This window comes from Alligator sinensis, unplaced genomic scaffold (assembly GCF_000455745.1).
Source record: "Alligator sinensis unplaced genomic scaffold, ASM45574v1 scaffold207_1, whole genome shotgun sequence".
Lineage (NCBI taxonomy): Eukaryota > Metazoa > Chordata > Crocodylia > Alligatoridae > Alligator > Alligator sinensis.
Window position 1 is genome coordinate 1,050,293 of NW_005842112.1, and position 24,642 is coordinate 1,074,934.

Sequence of the window (24,642 nt, forward strand, 5' to 3'; positions counted from 1 at the left end):
TGAGTCTCCAAACATACTGGTGATTTGACACCACCGCAGTGTTTTTTTAACGTACAGAAGATCTGAACTCTACTTGATTAGGTCTGGGAGCAGTTAACAATCATGTAGTATCCGAGGGGACCGAGAGTGTTTTGCTAGAGCCACTTACAAGCTGACGCACTTCTGCCAAATAAAGTGTGCTGTTCATTGGATTTACCCTGTTGTGCAGGGAAAGGCGCACTGCCATTATTACGGTGGTGAGTCTATTAAATCTCTCTATCTTGCGCTTATTGCAGCTAGAGGTGGGAAAAAATTTCTGTAATGAAACCAGGCGAAATTTGTTTCATTGCCAGCTTGGAATTCAGGCCAACTTTGCAGAGGTTGACAATGCTGTCAGCCAACGTGGCCTGAATTTCCAGTAAGCCAGGTGGAGGTTTTCATGGCTTTGGATTCGACACTTCGGGTGACAAAGGAGTTTTAATGCTGATCATAACAGCTCTGGCGGGCTCCCAATTCATTTGAACTCAGCGTAAGAGAAAGACCTGCCTAGCTCCTGCCTAAGATCGGAGCCCCCAGGGAGCAGCACAGAAGCATGTGAACACACAGTGATACCTGCCTGCCTCTTCTTAATTGCTATTGCATGCGGTAAGCTTCTGTCTTGGAATAAAAGGAAGAAAGAGGCTCTTATGCAGCAGATGCACTTTTGCCTACGTATCTCCGGAGCTAGCTTCAGTATCAAATTGGAAGTGACAGCTACCCGAGAGCTGGACATCAGGTCAAGGCATCTTGCTGTGGCTCAACAGGCACATGGTTCAAGCCCTGTTCTGGACTCGCACCGATAACGTCCCCCAGTCAGCTCAGCTGCATGCGGGAACTTGGTTGTTATGGCTGGGAAGACAAAAGATGGAAGCGGTGCTGGCCGCATCACTCCCTTGCATGCATCTAAACTGGTGGCCTTAACCCTGTCAGCCTGATTTGCTGTTTGGCCTGGGCATATCTTTGATTTTTGATTTTGGCAGCATCCAATACTTGGGGAGCTTTTCAAGTATTTCAGGACGGTCCCAGCTCCGAGAAACTCACACTCGAAGGACAGCATGGACAGCTTTCCTTTCTGAAGTCTCTGAAACGCTGGGAATGTTCCCTTTCATCTGCTAACCCTAGCTGTGTTTAATAAGCTCTCACTTGGACTGGTCTGAGCCAGCATACAGGTACACATCAAAGACCCTGTGGTAGCATCTCATCTAGGGGTGTTATGTAAAAATGAGTCCCTCTTACACAGACAAGCACAACTTGTTCATTTTTATTTGGTGTTTACTTAGGGCCTGATTCAAAGCCTGCTGAAGGCAATACATTTCTTTCCTCTTGACTCGAGTGATCGTGGGTTTGGGTCTTTGGACCTTTCTGCTCACGAATCACATGAAACAGAATGGTCTGATAGGAATTATTTGGATTTGGCTGGATGTTAAGTAAAAATGGGGAAGGAGGTGAAGGAAGAAGCACTGTCTGCCCTTGCACGGGTAGCACTGGGATGGCAGCAAGAAGGACATACGTCCTAGTGCCCTGGAGAAGCATGCTCCATCCACGTGCTCAGGCACACTGAAGATAGATAGATAGATATTTTGAAAGATAGATATTTTGAAAGTGCAGCAAAGCACCTCCAGGGCAGCTTTGTCGCCTCATTTTCAGGGCTGGTTCAGGGGACATGGGAATTGGTGGGTGGGCCGTGCTTTCTGGCAGTGCTCCCAGGAGCTCTGTGGACAAGGCGCAGGCATGCTCATATGGTACAATATACATCATGTGCTACAGTGAGGGTGCAATGGTAACGTGGCTTCACTGAACATCGGATCATAATTAGATTACTGTGATTTTATATCTGAGGTGTGGGGGGGAGGTTAGCATTAATATAAAGGCTCAGATAATTGGTTGATTAAGTGCCTTCCCATTTTCACCACTATTATGCCTTCAGTTTTATTAAACCGCACTTACTGTATATCAATGAAACATTCATTGGTCTTTCGTTACTGAACGAATCATTGAAAAATCATTGCAATGGAGGTTAACTTTACTTTGACTTCCTGAAATGACATGGTACTTGCTATCTAATTAACAGATATTTTTATCACCCTCATTCAGCTTAAACAGAGAATTTGGTAGCAGCTCATATCAGCTTTTCAGACTTTCTACATGACTGAAACATGACTGTAACTTATGGAAGACGGACGCATAATCCAAGAGCTGATGGTTAACAAAACACTCCCCCCTCTACTAATCACTCATGCCCTTGGCAGAGGTAGGTAGCAGCAAATACTCACTTTCCATTGCCACCCCAAGGGGAGGGGACCTGCGAGGCTTTTGAAGTGTTCTGTAAGAAACAAAACCAAAAAGCAAATAAAGGAGATGATTCTTTCCTTGTTCAGAAGACGCGAGTCTGATTTAAAGTGCATTAATATTGATTACAGCAACACTTGGCACTTCTTGTTTTAGAAGCCACAGTGCATACAGAATATCAGCCTGACATAATAGTCTCATAATAAAATAGTTGGCTGGATAATTGGTAGGATCCAATCAGGAGCATGAAAGTCACTTGATGAAATATCAGATGTACAACAGCTCCAGCAAAATCAGTTGCAGTTCATAAAGAAGTGGTTTAATTATCCTTATCTAAAATGTATTCTGCAAAATAAGCTCTACAAAGTGCAGCAGGCCTTTCACCTTCAGGGGGATTGTTGAGTTTTTCAATAGAAAAAGAAGCTTGGTGTTGATGGGATCCTATATATTATAGGCGAGTGCCTATAACGAAAGACGGAAAGAAAATCTTATTGCGGGGATGTAACCAAATCCTCTTGCTTTTATACAGTGCATATGCGTGTGTATGTGCGTGCACGCACACACACACACACACACACACTTTTCTTATCCATCTCCCCTTTGGTGTTTGGACAGCACTTTGCACAAGATACTATGCTAACAAAAAACAGAACAAGCAAATGACAAGGTCCAGATTTTGCCAGCCTTGTTCAAGATAGGAGAGTACCAATTACTGCCAGTTCCCCTTACAAGTGATAAAATGAGGGTCTTCGTTATCTAAGGCAAGTGGCCAGTTTCTAAGAGTGACCACTCTGCATAACACTTTTGCTGCAAAGGTTTCGAAGTGCATGATGATAATTCAATTAAATGTTGCAACATCCTTGTGAAGTGTTATTATTAGCATGTCCACTTGGCTATTTTAACACAGGCTTTACACTCAAAGAGTGCTTCAGCGAGGCACAGAGAAGTTAAGTGCCTGCCCAAGATCACAGAGAGCGCCAGTGGTAGCTGGAAAGAGAAGCCGACTCTTTCTCTGGACTTACGCTGCAACTATAACTTCCAAAACACACGGATCAAAGCAGATTGCACCATCTAGTAGGTGACACTGGCTTTGCCTGCATGTTCTCTGCACAGTTCAGTTGCTTCCCAGTTAAAAACCGAACACTGGAGGGAATGGTTTGCATTAGACGGGGTGTGCAAAGGGATCTTTTAAGCAATCTGGAAGATCTTCAAACCATGAAAGAGCAGCTTTGACATTAGCAATCCTGACTGTCACGGGGGAGCTGCAGATGGGAGCTGGGTGAAAGACAGTGTTTCCATCTTGTGCTACTTTCCAAGATTTTTTTCCTAGGACAAAAACTGTAAGTCTCCAAAATCCTCCCCAGATATTTTGCTTTACGTTTTAAATGTTGCAGTTCATTTTGCCAAAATATCGTTATCAGATGAAAAAATGCTGTCAAAAAATTCCCATCCAGCTCTGTTTTAGACCTTGGAAGTTGCCTTTCACCTTGAAAACCCTGCAAAACATCAGCGTAGACAACAGATCTGCTTAACATCCACCTTCGTTTTATAAAAGGCTTCACATTCCCCAACTAACCTGTTGAAAGCCCTGGCATTCTGGCTTGTCATTGATGTATACAGAAGACTAAGAGCACTTATGTCCTATGTAGCAGTACAACACTAACATTTTCATTAACATTTTCCTTTCTTAAATGTAATTCACCTAGACCTTTCAGATAAAGAGATCCTGAACATTTAAATCGCATATACTTCAGGCCTGTTTCTGGCATACAATTTACATTAGTCCTCCTTACATACACAGTAGCTAGCATTCACAACCTGAGATGTTTCTTTTGTGGGATTTGATCTTAAGTCCTGAAAAAAGCACGATAATTTTTTTTTAACTGCTTCTCAAAATCTGGACCTGATTCTCAACACTGCTATGTATACATCCATTTTAAATGTCCTTAATGCAACTACTGTCATGCAAAGTGGCCTCCTCATAAAAGAGAATCAGGCCCCAAGTCTTTTTTGTTTTTAAGAAATAAATTTTAAAAATCACTGCCTACAGTTGAATGTAAACTGTCATATGATTTCCGTCCTAGCCACCTTTAAAGAGACAGTGGCCTGGGTTGAGGCCAAAGTAAGTGGCATGCATCTCATGGAAGATCCTGAGCCAGTAATCATTGGGTCTTTTTTTGATGCGACTTGCACCTATGGAAGACCAGATGAACGGCTCATTGAAGTCAAGACAAAAATGTCCAAAGACTTCAAGGGGCTTTCAATCAGGCCCTGAATCAGGAGAAACACCGTTAAGGTTGCATGGGCTTCCTCAAAGGCAGGAGGAGCGAAACTGAGATTGGAGCTAGTTGGTCAGAAAACTTTTTTTTAAAAAAAAAAAAAAAGAAAAGAGAAACAACTTTTGTCCTCTCCTTATAGTCATCCTGACCACGTCTCCCATTGAAGAGGATAAATGGTGCAATGAGTCCTTAAGGCTGGGGTGAATCTCCTTCTGTGTGAACACAAGTTAAACAGAACAGAGATTACCTTAAAATATTCCATCAGAGATCTGGAGTACTTCATAGCGTGGTCCTTCTTTAGTTTAAACATTCTCAAGTAGAGAAGTGATAAGCATCGGTAGCTGTGGTAATTAGGAAAGGATTATGTTAATTCCATTGCTTAATGAAACCTATAAACTGTAAAAAAAAAAAAAAAAAAAAATGCTGATCTATATTTTGCAGTTTCTGTTCTAAGGTTAGATTGTGAAACATAAGCAAACGGAGAAAAAGAAAAATATAAAAAAACTGGGCAAGAGCATTAAAATCCCATCTTGATAACAGTATAAATTAGAAGAATAAATGTTTAGTCAGCTGCTGAAGAAATCCATTAGTTATCCTTTAATAGTTTAATGGAAAACAAGAATAATGATCTTGTGTAAGCTGCTTAAGTAATTCAGTACTTTTAAAGTCCCCCTTCAGGATTTTAGTGGCTTCTACATGGTTGCAATGGGACTCACCATAAAACTGCCAACTTCTTGTCTCCTTCTGTGGCAGATGAACCTGTGAAATTCTTAAGTCTCATTGCATACCTTGTAAGAAAAGTGAGGAGAGAGGAAATTGGGTGTTAAGATGCTTCAAGGAAAATTGGTGACACTTTTGAGCAATAACTGCCGCAGACGGATATACTTCTAAAACGACAATAAATACTGACCACAATGCTCTACGCTGATGGGATTCAACAGAAAGCAACACTTAAAGTTTGGAGAGTAGAGTAAATCATTGAGCCACTTTCTGGGCCAATGAGGTGACATGTTTTTGAGAGTGTTAACGCTATTACAGCCCATAAACCGAGGTGAGCGCCGTCTTTACTTGCAACAAGTGTTGGCCCAAAGTCTGAAGGCTCAGGCCTGTTTGTACTATATATATATAGAGAGAGAGAGCTTGGTTTTATATCTAAGACTATGGAGGTTGAAGAATACCTCCCAAATCCCACTCATAAATGCCTCTGGAAAGTCTTTAAAATGTTTTATGCAAGAAAAGGGTATTAAATAAAGGAAAGGTCATGTTCACAGCTTTTTAAGTTCTCAGGTCCATTAATTTATGGTGCTTGTATATTTTGTGTTCCTGTGCTGTTTAATTGCTGCCGTCCAACATTTGGATGATTAAGTATTCTTATTCTCCCACTCCACCCCTCCTCTTTTTTTTTTTTTTTTTTTTTTTTTTTTTTTTTTTTTTTTTTACTTTAACTGAGCACACTCTATTCCCTGCATTTAGTCTCTTGAAAATCAATTCATCGCATAAAATCATTGTTCTGAACCTTAATGCAATTTCACAGGTACTTGTGTTAGAATAAGTAATAGGGTTCAGCGTTGCGTAAGAAAGTTTTAAGGTATCCGGGCAGTCTTGATGAGTTCTCATTTGCAAGGAGGTAATGGAGTGCAGGCAGGCTGTTCTGCTCTTATCCTGCTTGCCGTGCGCTACCCTCCCATCAGATCCATGTGCGGCTCTCCAGCACAGCACCCGAGAGCACCTTATCTCCCTCTGCATTGGAGTTTTACCTCTAATCACACTGAATGAAGCTGGTCAAACACAAAGATGTGCTTCTCTTCAGGAGTCGCAGCACTAAGATAGGGATTGGGGTGTAACAATTACTCTAAATGCCTTTGGCAGCCAGGCCTCTGACATCCTGAGTTGTTGAGATGCTCCACTTGTTTCCACAAATAAATGTCTGCTGCGGATACGCACGTCTCAGAGCAGGTTTAATTAATGGGCTGGAGAGAATGGGGGTCTATCTATCTCCCATGAGAGTGGTGAGGAAAGTCATAAATAGCCTTTTTTTTTTTTTGGTAACATGGCAACATTAAGGGCCGTGTTTTTTAAAAAACACAGGTGCACTATTTTGCATTTAATTTGTGCACACAGTCCCAAGGTGGCATATACAAATTGTGTATTTGCAAGTGCAAACAGCCAGCTGAGAAGCTACCTGCCATTTACCTGTGCAGTCACTTGATTTACTTGGGCAGTCAGGATAACCATGCACACAATTTAGGCACTTAATTGCTGGCTGTGCAACAGTTTTTGAAAATCAGGCCCTGTGCCTATCCAAACTGATATTATACTATTAAGTGATTAATATGCACTGGTGCAGTACTCCCTAACACCCCCTATTTTTAAAGAAATCCAGCTGAGGAATTGATGAGTTTCAGAGTAATTGAAACCATGGGCAAGCGAGTAGAGTTTAGTCATCTTCCGTGTGCAATGGTTTATCATTCATGGATTCATATATCTGAAGGATCAAAGGGACCATTAGATCATCTAGTCTAACCTTGCAGATTGCCCAGGTCACAGTACTTCATTCAGCGATTCCTGACTTAACCCAATCTTAACAGGGGCGCAGCTTTAAAAATGGATATGAATGCCAGCAGCCTGCGGAGACTCTTCTTTTATGGTAAGGAAGTTGGTGACGCTCAGAACGAGGAAAGGATTAAGATCAGGAGCATCTACTATGGCCATCAGCATGGAGTGTTAATAATTTCCTTGTGCAGAGTATCCTCTGATCCTGCATCATTAAAATTAACAGGGGGGTTGCCAGGGACTTCAATAAGCATAGGATTGTACCCCTAAAGCAGTGGTTCTCAACCTTTTTACACTCAAGGTACCCCTTCATAGGCTCGAGACATCGCTTGGAAAAGCCAGCTTAGTTTTTATGCCTTTTTTGCCTATATATAGCCATTTTTTCTGTTGCAAAGAACTCAGAAAGATACAACTATGGATTTCTGTTTGAACTCTCTTATCTTGTGAGTCATGTTTGTAAACCTAACAGTGCTAGAAGGGTCTGGCACCCTGTAGCACCCCTGCAAGGATCTCAAGGCACAGCAGGGTGCCATTGCACCCTGGGTGAGAAGCACTGCCCTAAACACTAGTGTGAATTAGATAGACGGACAGGACCATGCAGCTTTGCTTCTCCAAAACACTATTTCTTACATATGAAATAATGCTCACAGGGTTTAAAGAAAAGGAAATTCTGCCCTATACCCTTCCCTATCATGTTGTGCTTATGTCCTGTAGCCCATAGGACAACATAGTAAGGCACCCCACAAAATTTAGGCACAATCGAGATGGAGGAAGAGGCAGGCGTTCTTAATTTCAGGGCCCTTGAGAGTTTTACTTAGATCCTCAGTGTTGTGTGAACATCATACTTGCCGTGTAATCTCTTTCTTTGTCACAAGTGTAATATGTAAATACATATTTTTAAATATTTAACAGGCTTATTATTTACCTGGCAGTAACAGCTCCTTCAGATCTGATACATTTTATTATGTAAATACCTACTTATTCAAAATGTAAAACATGCATTATTTTTTGATAGACTCTAATAGCTAATCTGACACACTGGGATCTCTCCCATAAAAATATGCCCTAGAAAAAGTAAACACTTTGCACTGCTCCTCTCACTGGTGTAGATCAGGAATGGCTGCACTGGCATCACTGGTGATATATGAGGATAAAACTGGTGTAGGCAAGAGGAGAGTCAGGGCAAAATCCTCTTAGCTTTACTCAACAGTAAATCTTGTCCTACTTATTTCAATGGGATTATTATGTGTGTGAGTCAAGTGAGCAAGATTTGGCCCACTAATTCTTCAGCAGACCAAGCTATGGACTCCATACTATAAGGCAGCTATAGAAACTAAGAGCTGATTTTCAAAAACTAACTCAGGCGTCTTAACATTAGCCAAAGGCTGTCATTTATATTCTGGACTAGGAGTGTGCAAAATTGTATTAAAAATGAATTCAGTGGACTTTAGTCACTGAACATTCCTTTAACATTAAAAAACGATACACACACACACACACACACACACACACACACACATATATATATATATATACACACACACACACACACACACAGTATATAAAATACATGCAAAAACTTGCTCTTTGGCTGTGACCTTATATGCCAAGTTCCAGACTGGAACAATTTTTTACAGCCAAGTTATAAACCTCTGGAAAACAGGGTTTGAAATAGAAATCCTGATAGACTCGCTTTAATGTTTTGAATTATAAAACTACACCTTTTAAAAGACAAGTGTCATTGCCAAACTGTGAAATTACTATACTTTACTTCCACCCACTACATTTCAATTTTAATTTTATGAATATTGCAAATTATAACACTCACATTATAACCTCTAAAGGGGATAATTTATAAAAGCAGTGTCCATCAATTATAAATTTTCCATGACATTAATAAAATGGCAAGAACTAATTATGATGACTTCTGAGATGAAGATGCCTTGGACAAATCATTAATATGTTGAAATGATATTTTTTAAAACATAGCAGGTTCTAATTATGACTGAAATGAGATTATGAAAATGATCACAGAAAGGACATTAACCTGATGAGTTCCACAGTCTCTGAGTACATGGTGTAGGGAGATTTAGCTTCTAATGGATCTCGCTCCATAGCATTCCCGCACTCAATGAAGGAGAGGGCAGCATCAGCATAATTCACTGCTTTACCGAACTTCTCCAACTGAAATAGGAATGACACCATCAAGAAGATGCTTTGGCTTTTATTTCCAGGTAGATAGATCACAATGTAATACAAAGCAACACTGATGCTAAGGATGAATATTTTAATAAATTTAAGCCAGGTTTAACATAACATTGGGCTAGATCCATGTAAATCAGCATCGGTCTGATGACTTCAATGGAACTGCACCAATATACACCAGCAGAGGATGAGAGTCGGTGCATACTTTAGCAATTCCATTTTGCCCCTTCAATACACGGGACTAAGTTTGAACGCTGCTGTGCAAGAATTAAAGTAACAAATTCCTGCCACTTGTCATGGAATAAACGTGATGCTCCATTGTGACTGTTGACAGAAAAAAAAAAAAAAGAAGTCTCCTCACTTAGGTTACACTGAAACAGGAGAAAAGGTAAAAAATAGAGCACTGCTAAATATTTTATTTTACTAGAATTTTATTGCAAAAGGTTGTAGCCCTGATAATGGTTGTGATTAAGCTGACTTAGAAATACTGATTTCTTTTTTATGCAGAATGAATATTTTTATGACACTTTTATAGTAAGTATTTCATAATAGTATTTAACGTTTTCAATGGTTGATAGCCGGATGTAATACTGCACTTAATGTAAAAGAACCAATATAGCACAGGCCTGTTTAAAACGTCTATGTATGTCTCTATCAAAATATTTTTGATGCATTTGCGTATGTTTTCCATTCACAAAATGGCAGTCTCCTATAACAATGTATTCGTAGAGCTCTACAACGGTAAAGATACTGGTGTATTTTACCCTGTGCCTACCATTACTAGCTCTCTGCACCAGAAATGTTCCACACAGGGGATGGTCATAGAAGTTTTAATGCTGCTTTCTACCCTATCATCCTAATTGTGCAAAATTCAGCCTGGTAACAAAATACATTTTGTTTGTTTGCTCATCCTACAGTATTCTTCATATAGTCATGAACGGATGGCAACCCATCTGAGCCTCTCTGTATACCACAAATCAGTTCCCAGAATTCATCTAGGCCAAAACCTTGCTTCAGGTCTTCATTTTCCATATAATATAGAAAATGAATCTAGCTATAAAGTGATTTAGCAAATTAATGGTGATAAAGTCAGGGGACATGATTCTGATCTCACATATACCAATCTAAATGCAGGGTGACTGAAATGAAGGCTGTGGAAATCCACTGCCTTTGCAGGGGTATATATGAAGGTAGAATAAGGTCTCCGCGGTCTCTTGCTTACTGACTGCAGCTGGTTGTTCCAATGATAGTTTTGTCCCAAAGATAGTCTTCCCAATCTGTAGTTAGTTGATCCCTTGCTGTTGTTCCAGGCAATGATGTGCTTTTATTGGGGCACTCCATGATACTCCAAATGCCCTCACTTTTGCCAGAAATCCCTTCTTGGTGCAAGCCCAGAAACACTGCTACCACGTATCTGGTTAAAACCGCTTGCCGCTGGTAGGGGCCATGCGCATTAGCCTCCCTGTCACTACAACAGATCTTTCCATTTTGCATGCTTTGTTGCGTCAGCCCCAAGCAACCAGAAGTAATCGGTTCTATAGGACAAGCAACACCACATTTTGCATGGTACGTGTGTCACTTGGAGATAATGTGTGTGCAAGTGTACCGGGAGAAAAAACATGTAAAACCTAAATAATGGAAAGAAAAGGCAAGACACAGAGTTCATGGGCATTTGTAGCTGCCAACAAGTTATATCCCAGTGGCTGGCTTGGCATTCCAGTAAGAGCACTTGGGGTGTCAAACTACATGTGACAGCAAAGACCTGCCTGCTGGCAACAACATGATGTGCAATGCCTTTTCATGTTAGTTCTGCTTGAGCAACACCCTTAATTCTGTAGGGCATAGTCAAAGGTAAGAAGATGGAAGACAGGTCAACACTTTCTGAGTCAATCAGATTGTGGAGAAAAGTGGATTGACATAGCATGTTGAGACCATCATAAGCTTGAGCCTGTAAATATTTGCTAGCGTTGAGCAGGCAGGCTTATGCCAGAACCATGTGTGTTTTCCTTAAAGGTCAATCAGCTGCAGGAGGTGTTGTCAGTCTGCTTCTGCAAGCCTTCCCTGTGTATAGATGTCAGCATTGTGACTGAATATGCTCTACTGAGTCAGTCTTAAGCAATCAGCAGGGGCCACCTTCTCTAAATGGGCACGTCAGGAGGTATGACTTCTAGCTCTGTGACAGTCAGGGGAGGTTGGCAACAACCAGAGCCTGAGCCCTGTGAAAAACACACCGGGCCCCTTAATGCCCCCAAATCGGGAAGAGGAACAAAGCCGACTGAAACTGGTGGACTCAGGCCCCTACTCCTTCTTGCCACTTGCAGCAAGAGCAGCAGCATTTCCAGACTACGATTTCTCTCTCTATTTATTTTATTTTTTTGGTTTGCCAGGCTTATTTTGCAAGCACGAAAGGTAGATTCCTGGATGCCAAATAACATGTTTTACAGGCAAAAAAATGACCTTAAAAAGGGTAAAAATAGTCCCCGCAATCCTGTTATTCGAACTTGCGTATAATTTGTGTGAGTAAATTGAGAGATCGTGCTCAACTGCATGATACAAAGATCTTGTTCTAAAGAAACGAGTCAAGTACCACTAAGGCGTCCTAAAGGAGCTGCTGTGCTACATGCAGTGGCAGACAGGATCAAAGGGTGACTATACATGCACTCGGAAGTTGGGATGGTGGGTTTAATTACAATGGCTCCCAGAAAGCCACTCTAATTAAAAAGCCTCACTATCATGTGTATAAGCCCCTGTGCATTTCAAAATGCCTGCAAGCGTGCTTTATCTAAAGCTTGTTGAATGAGCTTTAAAGTGCCCATGCAACCATTTTGAAATGTATGGGGGCTTATACACATGAAGGTGAGGCACGCTGGAGTGTTCTAATTAACAGAGCCTGCTCTAACGTGTTCTAATTAGAGCACGTCTATAGACACCCAAACACTGTATTACAGTGAAAGCTTTATATTGCGGGCATTTCAGGCTCAGCAGGAGTGCTAGTTAGAGAAACCTTGATGAAACCATCATCCATCAGAAGACACGATTAAGTCAAAATGGTTCGACAGATTGGGGGAATTTTACGGGAACTTCATTTTGTTCAGAAAAGGGAAAAAAAAGTTTTGACAGTGTTAAAAGAGTCTGACTTCTTGTTCTGAAATGACTTTTTGTTTTTATTGCCAGTCTATACTATATTAAAACATTATAGTACAATGCGACATTTTAAAGTTTGAAATTAAAATGAAACTTTACGTCTCTTTGTCACGTCATTTTGTGAAAACGGACTGTGAAATGAATGTGTTTTCAGAGTCTCTGTCCCAGAGCAGTTTGCAATGTCTCCAAATTAGAAATCTCAAAATCCCATCTCCCACACAGCAACAGCTGGCATTTGCTTTTAGGCCACCTTCCTGGGGTTGGAAAACGTGGGGATGCCAACATGGCACAGGGGAATGAAGTACAGGGGCACCAGAGGCTCTGAGAAAGGGCTAACTCAGGTACCTGAAGCAGTACAGCCACTTAAGTGAGGCCATCTGCCTATGCTAAACCCTCTAAACCCTTCGCCCAGCAGGGCTACTTAACTTTGGCAGAGAGACACACTACTGCGGTTTCCAGTATACAACTCACAGCTACCTTGGTTATCTGTGCACAGCATTGGGAAATACCCCATTGCTCAGCCTTGAATTTACTCTGGATTTATATGCAGCCTGATCCAAGGCTCATGGAAGTCAACAGAAAGGAGCCTTTTGGGCTTTGGTGGGCTCCAAATAAGGCCCACAATGTGTAACTTTGTCTGAGACACATAATTCAATAATAGACTAGAAGGACAAAAAAAAATATTTGATAACCTACCAGTGCATCCGCTTTGTGCTTTAGCTTCTTAGCCTCTTGCATGTAATAGTCTGCATTGTGAAGCCTATAAAAGACAAAGATAATTCTTTCAGGTCTTTCATGTCAAGCAGTTGGACAAACATCACCTGAAACAAGTGCCAACTGCTTCTAAGAACAATTCAGGCATATTTGCCCAATTATTTGCTTAAATCTCATTCTGATATGAGGATGAGCTACTGAAGGTAAAGCTGCGATAGGTGAGCAGAATGTAAAATAGCTGGCTGCAGAGAACAGCAGCCCAGAGGGGCCATTAATGTGTGCTGAACAGAAGAAAAGGAAAAATAATTCAAACCAATTAACTATAATAAGTTTCCATTAGAAGAGCTAAAATAAAAAATTAGAGAAGAATTACCCTGGAATTCAACATTTATGATCTGAAAACATTTCTCAAAAGAATCTTCATTAATCAGTGACAACAATTCATTTGTAAAGGGTAAAACCGTACGCAGCATCAAGTAGGAATATCTCTGCCAAGGGCCCACTGCTGTCTTTATCTCAAGGTAAGAGTTCCCATTGAACCAAATGGGAATTTCACTTGCGTGAAGATCCCAAAAGTTTGTGTCACATTCAACAAAGGCATCTACTGGACATCTACATAAAATCCCATCAGATGTGACTGGGCTGTTTGTTACTACATACGCATCATCAAATGTTATTTTAGGTCTTCTTGACTCAGAATTCCCATTGGACAATGGAGGCATTGCACACCAGATGTCTGTTTCTAGATGGCTGGTGTCTGGGAGTGTGTTTGTTGCTGGTCTATTGTGTGATTCTTCCTCCTGTGGGAAAGGACTTCTGTTAGTTCTTTAAGCTGGACAGAGGCACCTTTAATGAATGACAAGCATTGAAACGAAATAAGGAAAGGCAGGATTGATATTGCTTGACACTAAAATTCAAGTACCCATTTACACTCCAGATACCACACATATCACCATAGTTTACCTTCTGAGGCAAACCCACTGGAACAAATTAAGCACCGTGATTACATTTTGCTAACATGCATGACCTCACTGACATGTTTTTGGAAAGGTCTAAAATCAGCATGGATGCTACAGAGCATGACTTGCAAGAGGCATTTTTTAAGTGCATAGAGGAGCGTGAAGATAAGGAATTAGGAATGGTATCCTGGATTGAGTAAAGCTAGAGCTACATACTACAACAGTTGCTTTCAATACAGTAGACCCCGATTTACGCGATTCCAACGTACGCGTCTCGCATTTACGTGATTTTTTTATTAGGGCCCGGACTTGAGAATGCCCCTCGAGATGCACGCCATTCATGTATATATGCAAATGCTCATGAGATTTGAGTATATACATGAATGCCTCACAAGATCTGCAGGCAGAATCAAACGGAGCTGTGCCGCCATTGTGCCACCATTATGGTAGCAGCATCTCAAGATGCATAGGTGAGACGCTAGATGCACCTCCTAAAGGCGATTCCACTGAGAAAAGGGGAAAAAAGCTATGGTTATGGTATGTCTGGGGTTTGCAACCCCTCACTATTCTATTATTTCCTATGGGAAATGTCGTCCCGACTTACGCGAATTCGACTTACACAAAATTCCCCTGGAACGCAATACTCGCGTAAATCGGGGGTCTACTGTATTTAAACTCAGTTTATAATCAGGTGAACTAAATTACAGATTAACCAATAAACTGGGAGAAGTTTTAGACAGTAAATATTTCACTGGATAAGTCACACATAAATCTGACTAGAGAAACTGGAACCGAAGAGGGAAGTGTTCCTAGTGTTAACACAGCACCTTTTATTTACTGACATAAGCAGTTCATTTGGCACTGATATTGGTGGAAGGAACATAAATTACTCTCATGGCTTTTAGTAACACAATAGTATCACAAAGTAATAAGATTGAGAGAATAATTTCACGTGGCTATTGTCACTTATACACTACAACTTGGATGTTTCGTTTTTATGGCATGAAGTTGGAGACCTTCCATGATATGGGAAACTGCAAAAATTTAGACCTAACATGCCCAGTCTTGTGCTGGTTAAAATTCAGGACTTGTATTTGAGAGAAGACCTGCTTGTAATTCCATATTAGGGCTGCTTTCTAAAATTAGCTTGAAATGAGGCATAATTTTCCTATTTCCCGTAATGTAGGTCAATGGTTCTCAACCTTATAGCCTTGAAGCACCCCCTCAGAAAATTCCAGCTGTTTTCATTCTCTTTCTTTTTTGAATACAGAAATATAACAGAGCTATTCTGTTGCAAAGAACTCAGAAAGACCACAACAGGTCCGAATATTTTTAACGCTATAGGATTCCTATTTGAAATCTCTGGCTTTATCTTGTGAGAATCATGTTTGCACACCTAACAGCTAACATTATGTGGGGCCCTGTGGTACCCTTGAAAAGATCTCAAGGCACATCAAGGGACCATGGCACCCTGGTTGAAAATCACTGATGCAGGTAGTCAATCAGTGTGAAGCTTCTCACTGGGTTGCTTTTTAATGCTCACCAAATTTCCTGTGTATTTTTTGCTTGCTGTCTCTTCATACATTTTTAAAAAGTTTTTAAAAAAATGTTTCCTTAGCAGACAATCTTTTCATTGTTGACCAATGTCTATAGCTGGTCCCTAAGGAGGACTGATCCAACAGGGGAGATTTTTAAAAGAACGTTGGAATTTGGGTATTTTTTTTTAGTGGTTATTCACATTATTGTTGAAAGTTTATGAACTACACAAACTAACCTCACTGATAGGAGCTGGAAGTGTGCAAGCTTGTGAGAGGAGAGAAGCCAAGCGTTCATAGGCCTAACTGATGGGACGTGGGGAAAGTAGGCACAAAAGGACCCTGGTTGGTCCACGTGAGCCTGATACACATAAGTGTGGTCACTTGTGTGGAGGACAGAGGACTGGTTGTGACCAAGCCTGATTGGCTGATGGTTTCAGAAACCCACCAGTAAGGAAGCCCTGGATTTGGTAGGGGCAAAATTAAAAGAAAACGAAAGTAGGACTGAAGTGGATGGAGGGAAACGAGAAAAATATAATTAAGGAGGCACCTTCCAGTAGAAATGTAAATGCTCCAATATGCTGGTGCTGAGTATCATACAGGCTGGTCTTTTTTAAATGGATTTTTGCTGCACGCTTAGTTCAAGGTGTGGTAGCTAGTTTAGCTACAGTGCTCAATGGCGAATTCGGGGGGATATTATTCAAATGAACTATACGAACATTACACCAAATTCATTAAATATACGACACTTACACCAAATTCATTAAAGCATTTTTTTTCTAATACATGTGTGGTAAAAGCGACAGAGATAGGAGGACTAAATGCAGACAGCCCATTGCTGGAAAAGCAGCTCAATAAAGCTCAGGGACCAGGTGCTGTAGTCAGTTATACCCAGTGTCAAATAGACGCTTAAGGCTGATCTAAAAATGGAACTTGCAAGGGTTGCTAGTGTACAGCTCCCCAGCGCTCCGCTCCTAGCCTCTCTTCAGTGAGGTTACAGGGGGATTTGAAAAAGATATTGGAGAAAAAAAAATCAAACAGAACAAAGCTTAGTTACTTTTGTTTTATCTTGTTCACTTTCAGCAACTCCGATCAGTTACTTACACAGAGTCCTTTGGGGTTAGCAGAGGATTTGCTTTCATTCTTTCTGTGTTTGGATGTAGACGAGGAAGAGCTGCTGGTCTGCAAGGAGTTTGTGACGTTACTCTCTTGGTTGAAGGAGTTGTCACTGCTGTGCCGCCTGTGTACTGGCTCATCCAACAGCGGGGAGAGCGGAGGAGGGAACAGCTTCTCTTCTCTTTTCTTAGCCGCCTTTTTAACCGAGTTAGTGCTGCTCCTTGGACACAGAGGGGAATGGTGTTACAAGCCTTTGGGTATATTTTTAAATTCGCTATATCACCAAATCCTTCATATTATGTGTCTGGAAGCTACGTTCAATTCTCATGGCGGTGTGACAATCCTTACGTTGTAGGAATAAAACGACGAGGCCAGTGAGGGTCTAGCTTTTTTGGGCTACAAAGGTCTTCTGCTTGGGGGACTGCTTTAACTCTACTTCGACAAGTTCTGAGCACTTTAAACACTGACTTGAATCTGCACTCAAAGTAGGCCTCATCACCAAGGAAAGGAAGAACTTTGTGCATGGGAAAAGGTCCTCAAATAAAGCTATTTTTGTGCTTAAAGTGAAACATTTTCTTCAGTGCCTTTTCTGGGCTCGTTTGCCTACCCTTAGTGTGTGAATGAGCAAAACGGTTTATGCCAACTACACTACACTAACCACAACCATAACAAGCAAGTAATTATTTGACCTCTAGAGAAAAAACAATGAAGGTTGCTGCATAAAACCGAGACAGGGGAGTTGACAAAAGTCCTTGAGCAAATGCAGGTTAATGAATGAATCTAGTCTAGAAAATAAATTTGATTTTTACAAGACGAACAACAACACTGTCTTCTATGGAGAAATGGTCGGTAGCATACAAACCGTGACCATAATGTAAAAAAACAAAAAGAAAAACAAAACTTGACTGTTTAACATGTTAATTTGGTCATAGATTTTTAGTTTAGTTACTGCCCTAGTCCGGTCAATGAAGATTACTTGAATTTTAATCTTTCCTTAGACAACTGATATTGCACTACACAGCCATTTACTTTTCATGATTATTGACTAAAATTTTCAATAACAAATTAAGTCAACAAGAATTTATACTTCCCTCTTAGTTGGTTTTAGTCAGTGTCAGGAATTATAGATTTACAATACTTCAGAGCCACAAATCAAAGAGGAACAAGCAATGCAAGCCTGTTGATTTTTCAGTCCGCTAACATTCAATACCGGTTTCCTATTTCCATCTGGCTGGGTTGCACAATGTTACCAGTTTTAATGATTATCATCTTTGTTTCAGGCATTCCCTAATTCTGGCCTTTGTGCCAGTTTTGGTAATATAAAATCCTGCTAATATTTCCAGATAAAACCCTGTTGTGTCAACAAAGATATTTTATTGCCATTTGCTATTTGAAGACATTTTCAGTGCAACTGAAATGCCACAAAAATATCCCATTGAAAAGTCTTTTCCATATGAAAGATCTTCAAACCTTCATAAACACAGTATACATCTGGCCTTACAATGACAAGGTGATGGATGCTATCCTAGTCAGAAAACATGTTTGCCAACTGAGTATGACCAAATGAAAACAACCATGTTCCAAGAGCGATGGGGAACTCCCAGGGAAGACTGGGGTAGACATCATATATTACTGTCTCCTGACAGCCCTCATTCAAAGCCTTCCCTGTCGGCTCCCTGACCTCAAAGGGTCGTTGTGCAGCTTGTTAATGATCATGGTCCCAGGCCATAGTAACGCTCGCCATTTTGCTTGTTTGTTGCCTTCTCAATCCAAATCGGTTTTCAGAGGAACTGCACCGATCATTTTTGCAGCAATATTATCTGCATTAGATTTACACCAAACCATTGATGGTAACAACAGCCTCCATGAAATCAATTGTAACCAGCAGTTAACCAGATTGTCAGTTTGCTTTGGGCCGTTAATGGGCTAACAAACTGGTCTTTCATTGCGGTAATCGCTAATTTTGAATGAATTTATTGCAATAATTACCCAGACTCCACGATTTAATTTGCTGATGTGATAGTTAGTTAAACTATATTTATAATCCAGGGACAAATGCAGTAAAAATGCATGGAAAAATACAAGCAGAACTGACGGTCTTTTGGCTCCGGGGTTTAATCTTTGTATCTGAGAAGGCCAATTATCAAGAAATTAGAAGTCTCCACATCTGTCTTTTTCAGCCTGGTTTATTTTAGGGGAGGAAGCAAGAACAAGAGGGTCAGTGTTAAAAGACGGAGAATTTCATCTACTCTCGAATTTCAAGCTGCCATTCTTGACCCTTTATTTATCCATTCCTTCTGGTGTGCTATAGTATCTCTAGCCTATTAGTGAGACAAAGCCATTGTCTATATTAGTCATTTGGCTTTCTCTTCTGTCCACTCACTGTGTCCCCAACAAAATGCTTCACATTGATGGTGTATCCGATTTTCTGCAGGGGGTTAGTGGGGAAAGGCCACTCTCACACTAGGTTGGACCGTACAGCAGCAACTGAATGAAGCTGAAGTCATTGTCACAGAGGTATTAGGCTAGTTTTATTGTGAAAAACGCCACATTGAAAGCTGTTGTGACCACCCAAGGGATCAGCAAGTGGACGTTGCCTAGTACAGATGCCTCTTTCACTAAAGGTCAAACAAAAGTGAACAGGAAATCTCAGAGATACTCTAAAATATTTGCTTAGGACAGGAAATTCCCTGTACGAGAATGTGCATACTTAACTCTATGGGCCTCATTGTCAAACCAGACTCCCATTTTGCACATGTGAATAACTACTAGTGCTATTATGCATGTTGAAATGTGGGGAACTAGTTGTCTTACCAGATTGGACTGTGTCCACCGAACAAGCAGTTAGACGTTAATTGCCATCACCTGCATGTGTAATTAATTACACCTGCAAAATTGCTTTTGCAAGTGAATAAATAAATAACAATTTTCTTACTGCGAAACAGGTAGCGGATCTAAAAAAAATAAAATGCTGCATGTGCTTAATGTCCAAAGCAATCTGTAGAAACGAGGCACATAGGCCCACTGGAGATACCACCGTGTAGGAATGCAATACTTATTACGTTTTGAAACCACCTATTCTCTTTCCTCTTTGTTTCTGTTTTCCTGAGGACAAAATAGGGGGAGCAAATCTAGCAGGGATGTCAAAGATCTGGCTCATGGAGCTCTATCATGCAGCCTGCAGTGTTGTCTCTGGGTCTCAGATCCAACAGACAGGGCTAGTCTGGCGTGGGTATCACAAGTGCATGCCCCAGACTGGTCCCATGCATCATATGCAGTGTGAGCCCTAGACCTGCCCCGGCTCTGAGCACCACACGTGGGTCCAGGGCCAGCACCTACTGCTTGTGGCAAGTGGGACTGGAGCCAGCAAATGCGGGACTGATTTGTGGGCCCAATCTGGGGCCTGCTAGGCTGGATGGGTTTGACACTCCTGAAATAAGAGAAGGCTGAAGAGATGTACTGAATTCAACCCCATTTTGCACATAGTTTTAGGCAGCTTGAAACTGCATTCAGAACTGCGGTGTATAAACTGTTCCTGCCCAAGTTTAACTGAACGCTCTTAGGGAGATATCCTAGTAAAACAAATGTTTGTGCCTGACATATCACAATGTATTCACTAGCACGATGCAGAGTCTTAGAAATTATTAACGTTAAGTTATAATTGTTTGAAATCATTATATGTGTAATATCTTGGTTTAGATTTGGGAAAAGAAAGAAGCCCAGGATACTTTATAACGGGGTTCGGCAACCTATAGCTCGTGGGCTGGACCTGGCTTGCACAGTCATTTGATCTGACCCAAACAGCAAAAGTTTTGGTGGCGTTCAGGGCTGGGGGAGGTTGCCTATCCCACACTGGGCAGCGGCTGTGAGCTTTGCCCTTGCTATGCCATGGATGGGTGGCACAGAAGGGCAGGGGTGGAGAGAAGCAGTGGCAGTAGTGGCCAGCTTGGAAACAAGTTGAGTTATTCCGGCCCACTGCCAGGAAACGTTGCTGACCCTTGTTTAAAGAAAGACACAAACAGAGAGAAGCCTAATGGATAATGCTGTTACTATAACTAAATGGCCAGATTATGTGTGTTTAAATTTGCGTGTGCAGATTGCCATTAGGTTCAAAACTGATCATTTGAACATACAAATACCCTGCTTTCCCCTGCAGTTTTCAAACTTGTTCATGTTTTGGAAATATGTGCAAATTATATCTATAATGACCTATACACTGACACGTGTAGCCCTCTAAAACTAATCTGAGACAGTGTCCTTGCTTATCCTCTTGTTTCTACTCACTTAGTGCCAGATTTTGAAAGGTGTTTAGACGGTGCAGAAAGCATACAGGCATGTAGCTCATTGATTTCAATAAGAGTTAAGTTTCTAGGTATTTCTGAGGCCCCAGTAGATTCCTACTTGCATCTTTTAGGGGGTCTCAGTATCTTTAAAAAATGGCCCAGAGATCACAATCTTCAGCCATCTCTGCAGGGGTGGACCCTTGGACATATGCAGGATTGACTTAAGGTCATGGGGGTCCTCAGGATTGGGGCTTCATTCACTATTTCACAGTTGTTCTCACTCATTAAGTACCAGACTAGCGAGGTTCTACTGAATTCAAATACTGAACCATTGAGAAGAAAATTCATGACTGAAATGACTACGCTTGTCTTTATGGCTGCTTATAAATGTTAAAATATAAAAAGAGCTTTATGGGAAGAGGCATCGTGTTAGTTGGACCCGGCTCTGCAGCATCTGTATAGATCGGGCACTTCAGTGGGGCTTTTTGGTGCTTTTATCTAATAGCTGATTCAAGCAAATGAGCCAGGTCCAAGTAATGTGATGCCTCTTTTGGGCACGTGCTGTGCACAGACGGGGAGCGTGCCAAATTTAAAGTAAAGCGCCGTTTTGGGGAGGGCGGGGTGGGGGGTGTTAACATCTGTAAGCAGCCTTAATGTTTTGCCACTGCAATGCTATTTCTTTCCCCTAGTTTTGAATAAGTGAGAAATTTTTAAAAATAGGATGGGGCTGCCCAGAAATTTGCTATCACACTTTCAGTTCCCTAATCTTTGAGAAATGGGCTGACCTACATTCAGCTGTCTGTCACTGGGAACTGCAGACCCAAATTAGCAAACAATATTGGATTTGTTTAATGTGAATTCAGAAGATATTAAAACAAATGTGATACGATCCAGGTCTCAGTCACCTCAGTGGAGAAGTCAGAATTTTTTTGTTCACAACTTGAGGCGGGCGAGAGAAAAAGCTAACATATGGAAATAACTATTGATGGACACAATTATATTTTAACGGAGAATACCAAAGGCTTGAAAGCTCTAAGGAATCAAATTAATGACCTGGAAAACAAGCTCAAATTAAGAAACATCAGGTTGGGGGTGGATCCTGAGGGCTTGTTGAAGACAGGAATAGAAAGATTTTTTTAATGGATTGTGGAGGTGTTGGGGATGGATAATTTTTTATTCCCTCTGCAATACATCTCAGCTCACTGTATTCCCAGGAATGACAATCAGGCAACACCCATCATGATGCTTATTAAATGCATGTTACAAACCACACCACGACCTGCAACTCTCAGCTGTTTCCAGTTTTATCACATAGGATCAGACTATATTTTCAGGGACTATTACCTTCATGTCTAGATTAAGACAATAACAGGTCACAGGGAGTAATACCAGTGAAAATAAGACTATAATCTGCAGAATTCTGTATAGATTTAAACTGCATGCCCATCCATTTCTGACCATTTTTACATATTTAAAAGTGACTGTGATACTTTCCCCACAAGAACATGCACTTCCTGGGCTTGATTCTTTGCTCTCTCAAGCGTAAATCAGATGTGGCTCCTCTGAAGGCAATAAAAGTGCCATACTGATGAGAGAAGAGAATCAGGACCTATCTGTATTTATAAATTGTTAATCTGGTGATTATGATAGTAATAAACGTTATTTATGGGGTGCCTGTTTACTGAAGCAATATAGCCACCTCTGAGAAGCACAATACTTCAGAGAGAAACTAAGACTATGCATATATGCACTCTACAAAATAAAGCAATATTCATGTCTGAAGCCTTTACCAACTATTGCTCCTAGCTTTGTATAATGGCCAAATTGTGATCCCACTGAAACTAAAAATCAAGATTTGGCATTGGCATTGGCAGAAGCAATATTTTCAAACAAATTCTACAAGACCTGTACGTTCGTATATAGAGCGCTTCTTGAGGGACCGTTTCAACACAAAGGCTGGAGCTAATCAGAGCAGCTTGGGCCCAGCTGGAAGGATATGTATCAATATTTCAGTGCCTGGGTGATATTGCAATCCAGCCATATGGTAACTCAGGTCCATTCAGGAAAACTGGATCCATAGTACAGCTTACGCAAACAATGATACCATCCATGCCAATGAGCAATACCCACCCTTCCTCATGCAGTCCCGCACCCAAAAATAGCAGAAAACGCTATCAGAAAGTCAAATCTTAATGCTAAAGAGGAAAAAAAAAACTTACTCTTTAGTGCTGCTTAATCTGTGGTTGGGTATTGGAGAGATACAAGGTGGAAGTAGGCAGGAAGCTGAGGTTTCCTCCAGGCGCTGCTTCTTGCTTTCTCCATAAGTATCTGAGCTTTCAGACTGCTTTAACAAAAAATGGATAGCTTGAGAAATGGAGCACCGCTACGCCTTCCTGTTAGGAGCAGCTCAGGAAACTCAGTGTATTTCCTCTACAGCACCAACAATTAGAAGGAAGTTACAATACCGATGTGAGAGCTGCCTGAAATCACAGCTAAACGGACTCAACCGCACTGCAAATACGGGGCACAGTGGTTTCTGTTTTGCTTGAACTTGCATAGTTCCTCACATGGCTAGATATTAAAGAGCTAAGTCCCCACATTCTCATGGCTATTTTCTGTACACTACTGTTATTTAATTAATAATCAAGATGTAATGACCTGATCCCACAAAATACTGAACTGCGTTTACTTATGATTTACGTGAAGTCAACAGGTCGACTTTCACGAAGAACGATTCCTCCCGAGTTACAGACTCCACAGCGGAGCCCCACGGTGATGGCCATTAACACACACAAGATCCCCTGCTGCATGATCCCAGGGTTTGAACCAAGATGTTATAGGTAAAGCATATTATAACTGCCTATTTGCTCTCAAACCCAACAATTGCTTAAAATAAATGGTTCTAATAAAATCACTTAAAAACCCTGAACTGCTTATTTCAAGTCATGTTTTAACTAGGTGTAGCACGCTCACACCCAAAAGTCATTCTAGTTGGCTTGATTTTCTAGCGTCACTGTGAGCAAAGCTAATGATGAACGTACAGCCCTAAGAAAGGAAAAGAAAAAGGCTATTTGAATACTTACCTGAATATTTTTATTCTAGTGCAGTACCCTAACATCTGAGAGTGAGTTCCCTTTCACTATGCCAGTCCTTGATTCAAAGCCCCAGCTAACGAGGTGATGAAGGTCTCTTTTTTTTACATATCCCATTATCTTTCCAGAGCCCTAGGTTTAGATACCAATACTGTATTCTTCTTTTAGCCAGGACTCCTCCTCTGAAACTTAAACCCCAGGAAATTACCAATTAAATGATTACCATAAGTTATGATCAACATAACTATGCACATGGATGTGTGTGTATGTGTGCATGCAGGTGCACCCACACACATCATTCATACATTTTTTCTGTGTAAATGTAAATGATCGGTGTAAAGTAGAAACGAGCGGTATGAGTTACTGTTCACCTTACTCAGGTGATTATTCCCACTGAATTCAATCTGAAGTCAGTGTGACTACTCAGAGGAGCAAGGGCTACAGACCTTTGTCTT

At 41.0% G+C, this 24,642-nt stretch overlaps 1 protein-coding gene across 1 annotated transcript in view; it reads right to left on the minus strand.

Moving 5' to 3' along the window:
- AFF2 (AF4/FMR2 family member 2) overlaps positions 1 to 24,642 on the minus strand; it is a 289,805-nt gene that overhangs the window by 8,732 nt on the left and 256,431 nt on the right. Inside the window, 8 exon segments of the mRNA XM_006024662.3 lie at positions 2,292 to 2,341; positions 4,834 to 4,927; positions 5,303 to 5,374; positions 9,187 to 9,323; positions 13,185 to 13,248; positions 13,863 to 14,002; positions 16,801 to 17,032; positions 23,315 to 23,439. Of these exon segments, the coding sequence (XP_006024724.2) occupies positions 2,292 to 2,341; positions 4,834 to 4,927; positions 5,303 to 5,374; positions 9,187 to 9,323; positions 13,185 to 13,248; positions 13,863 to 14,002; positions 16,801 to 17,032; positions 23,315 to 23,439 (914 nt within the window).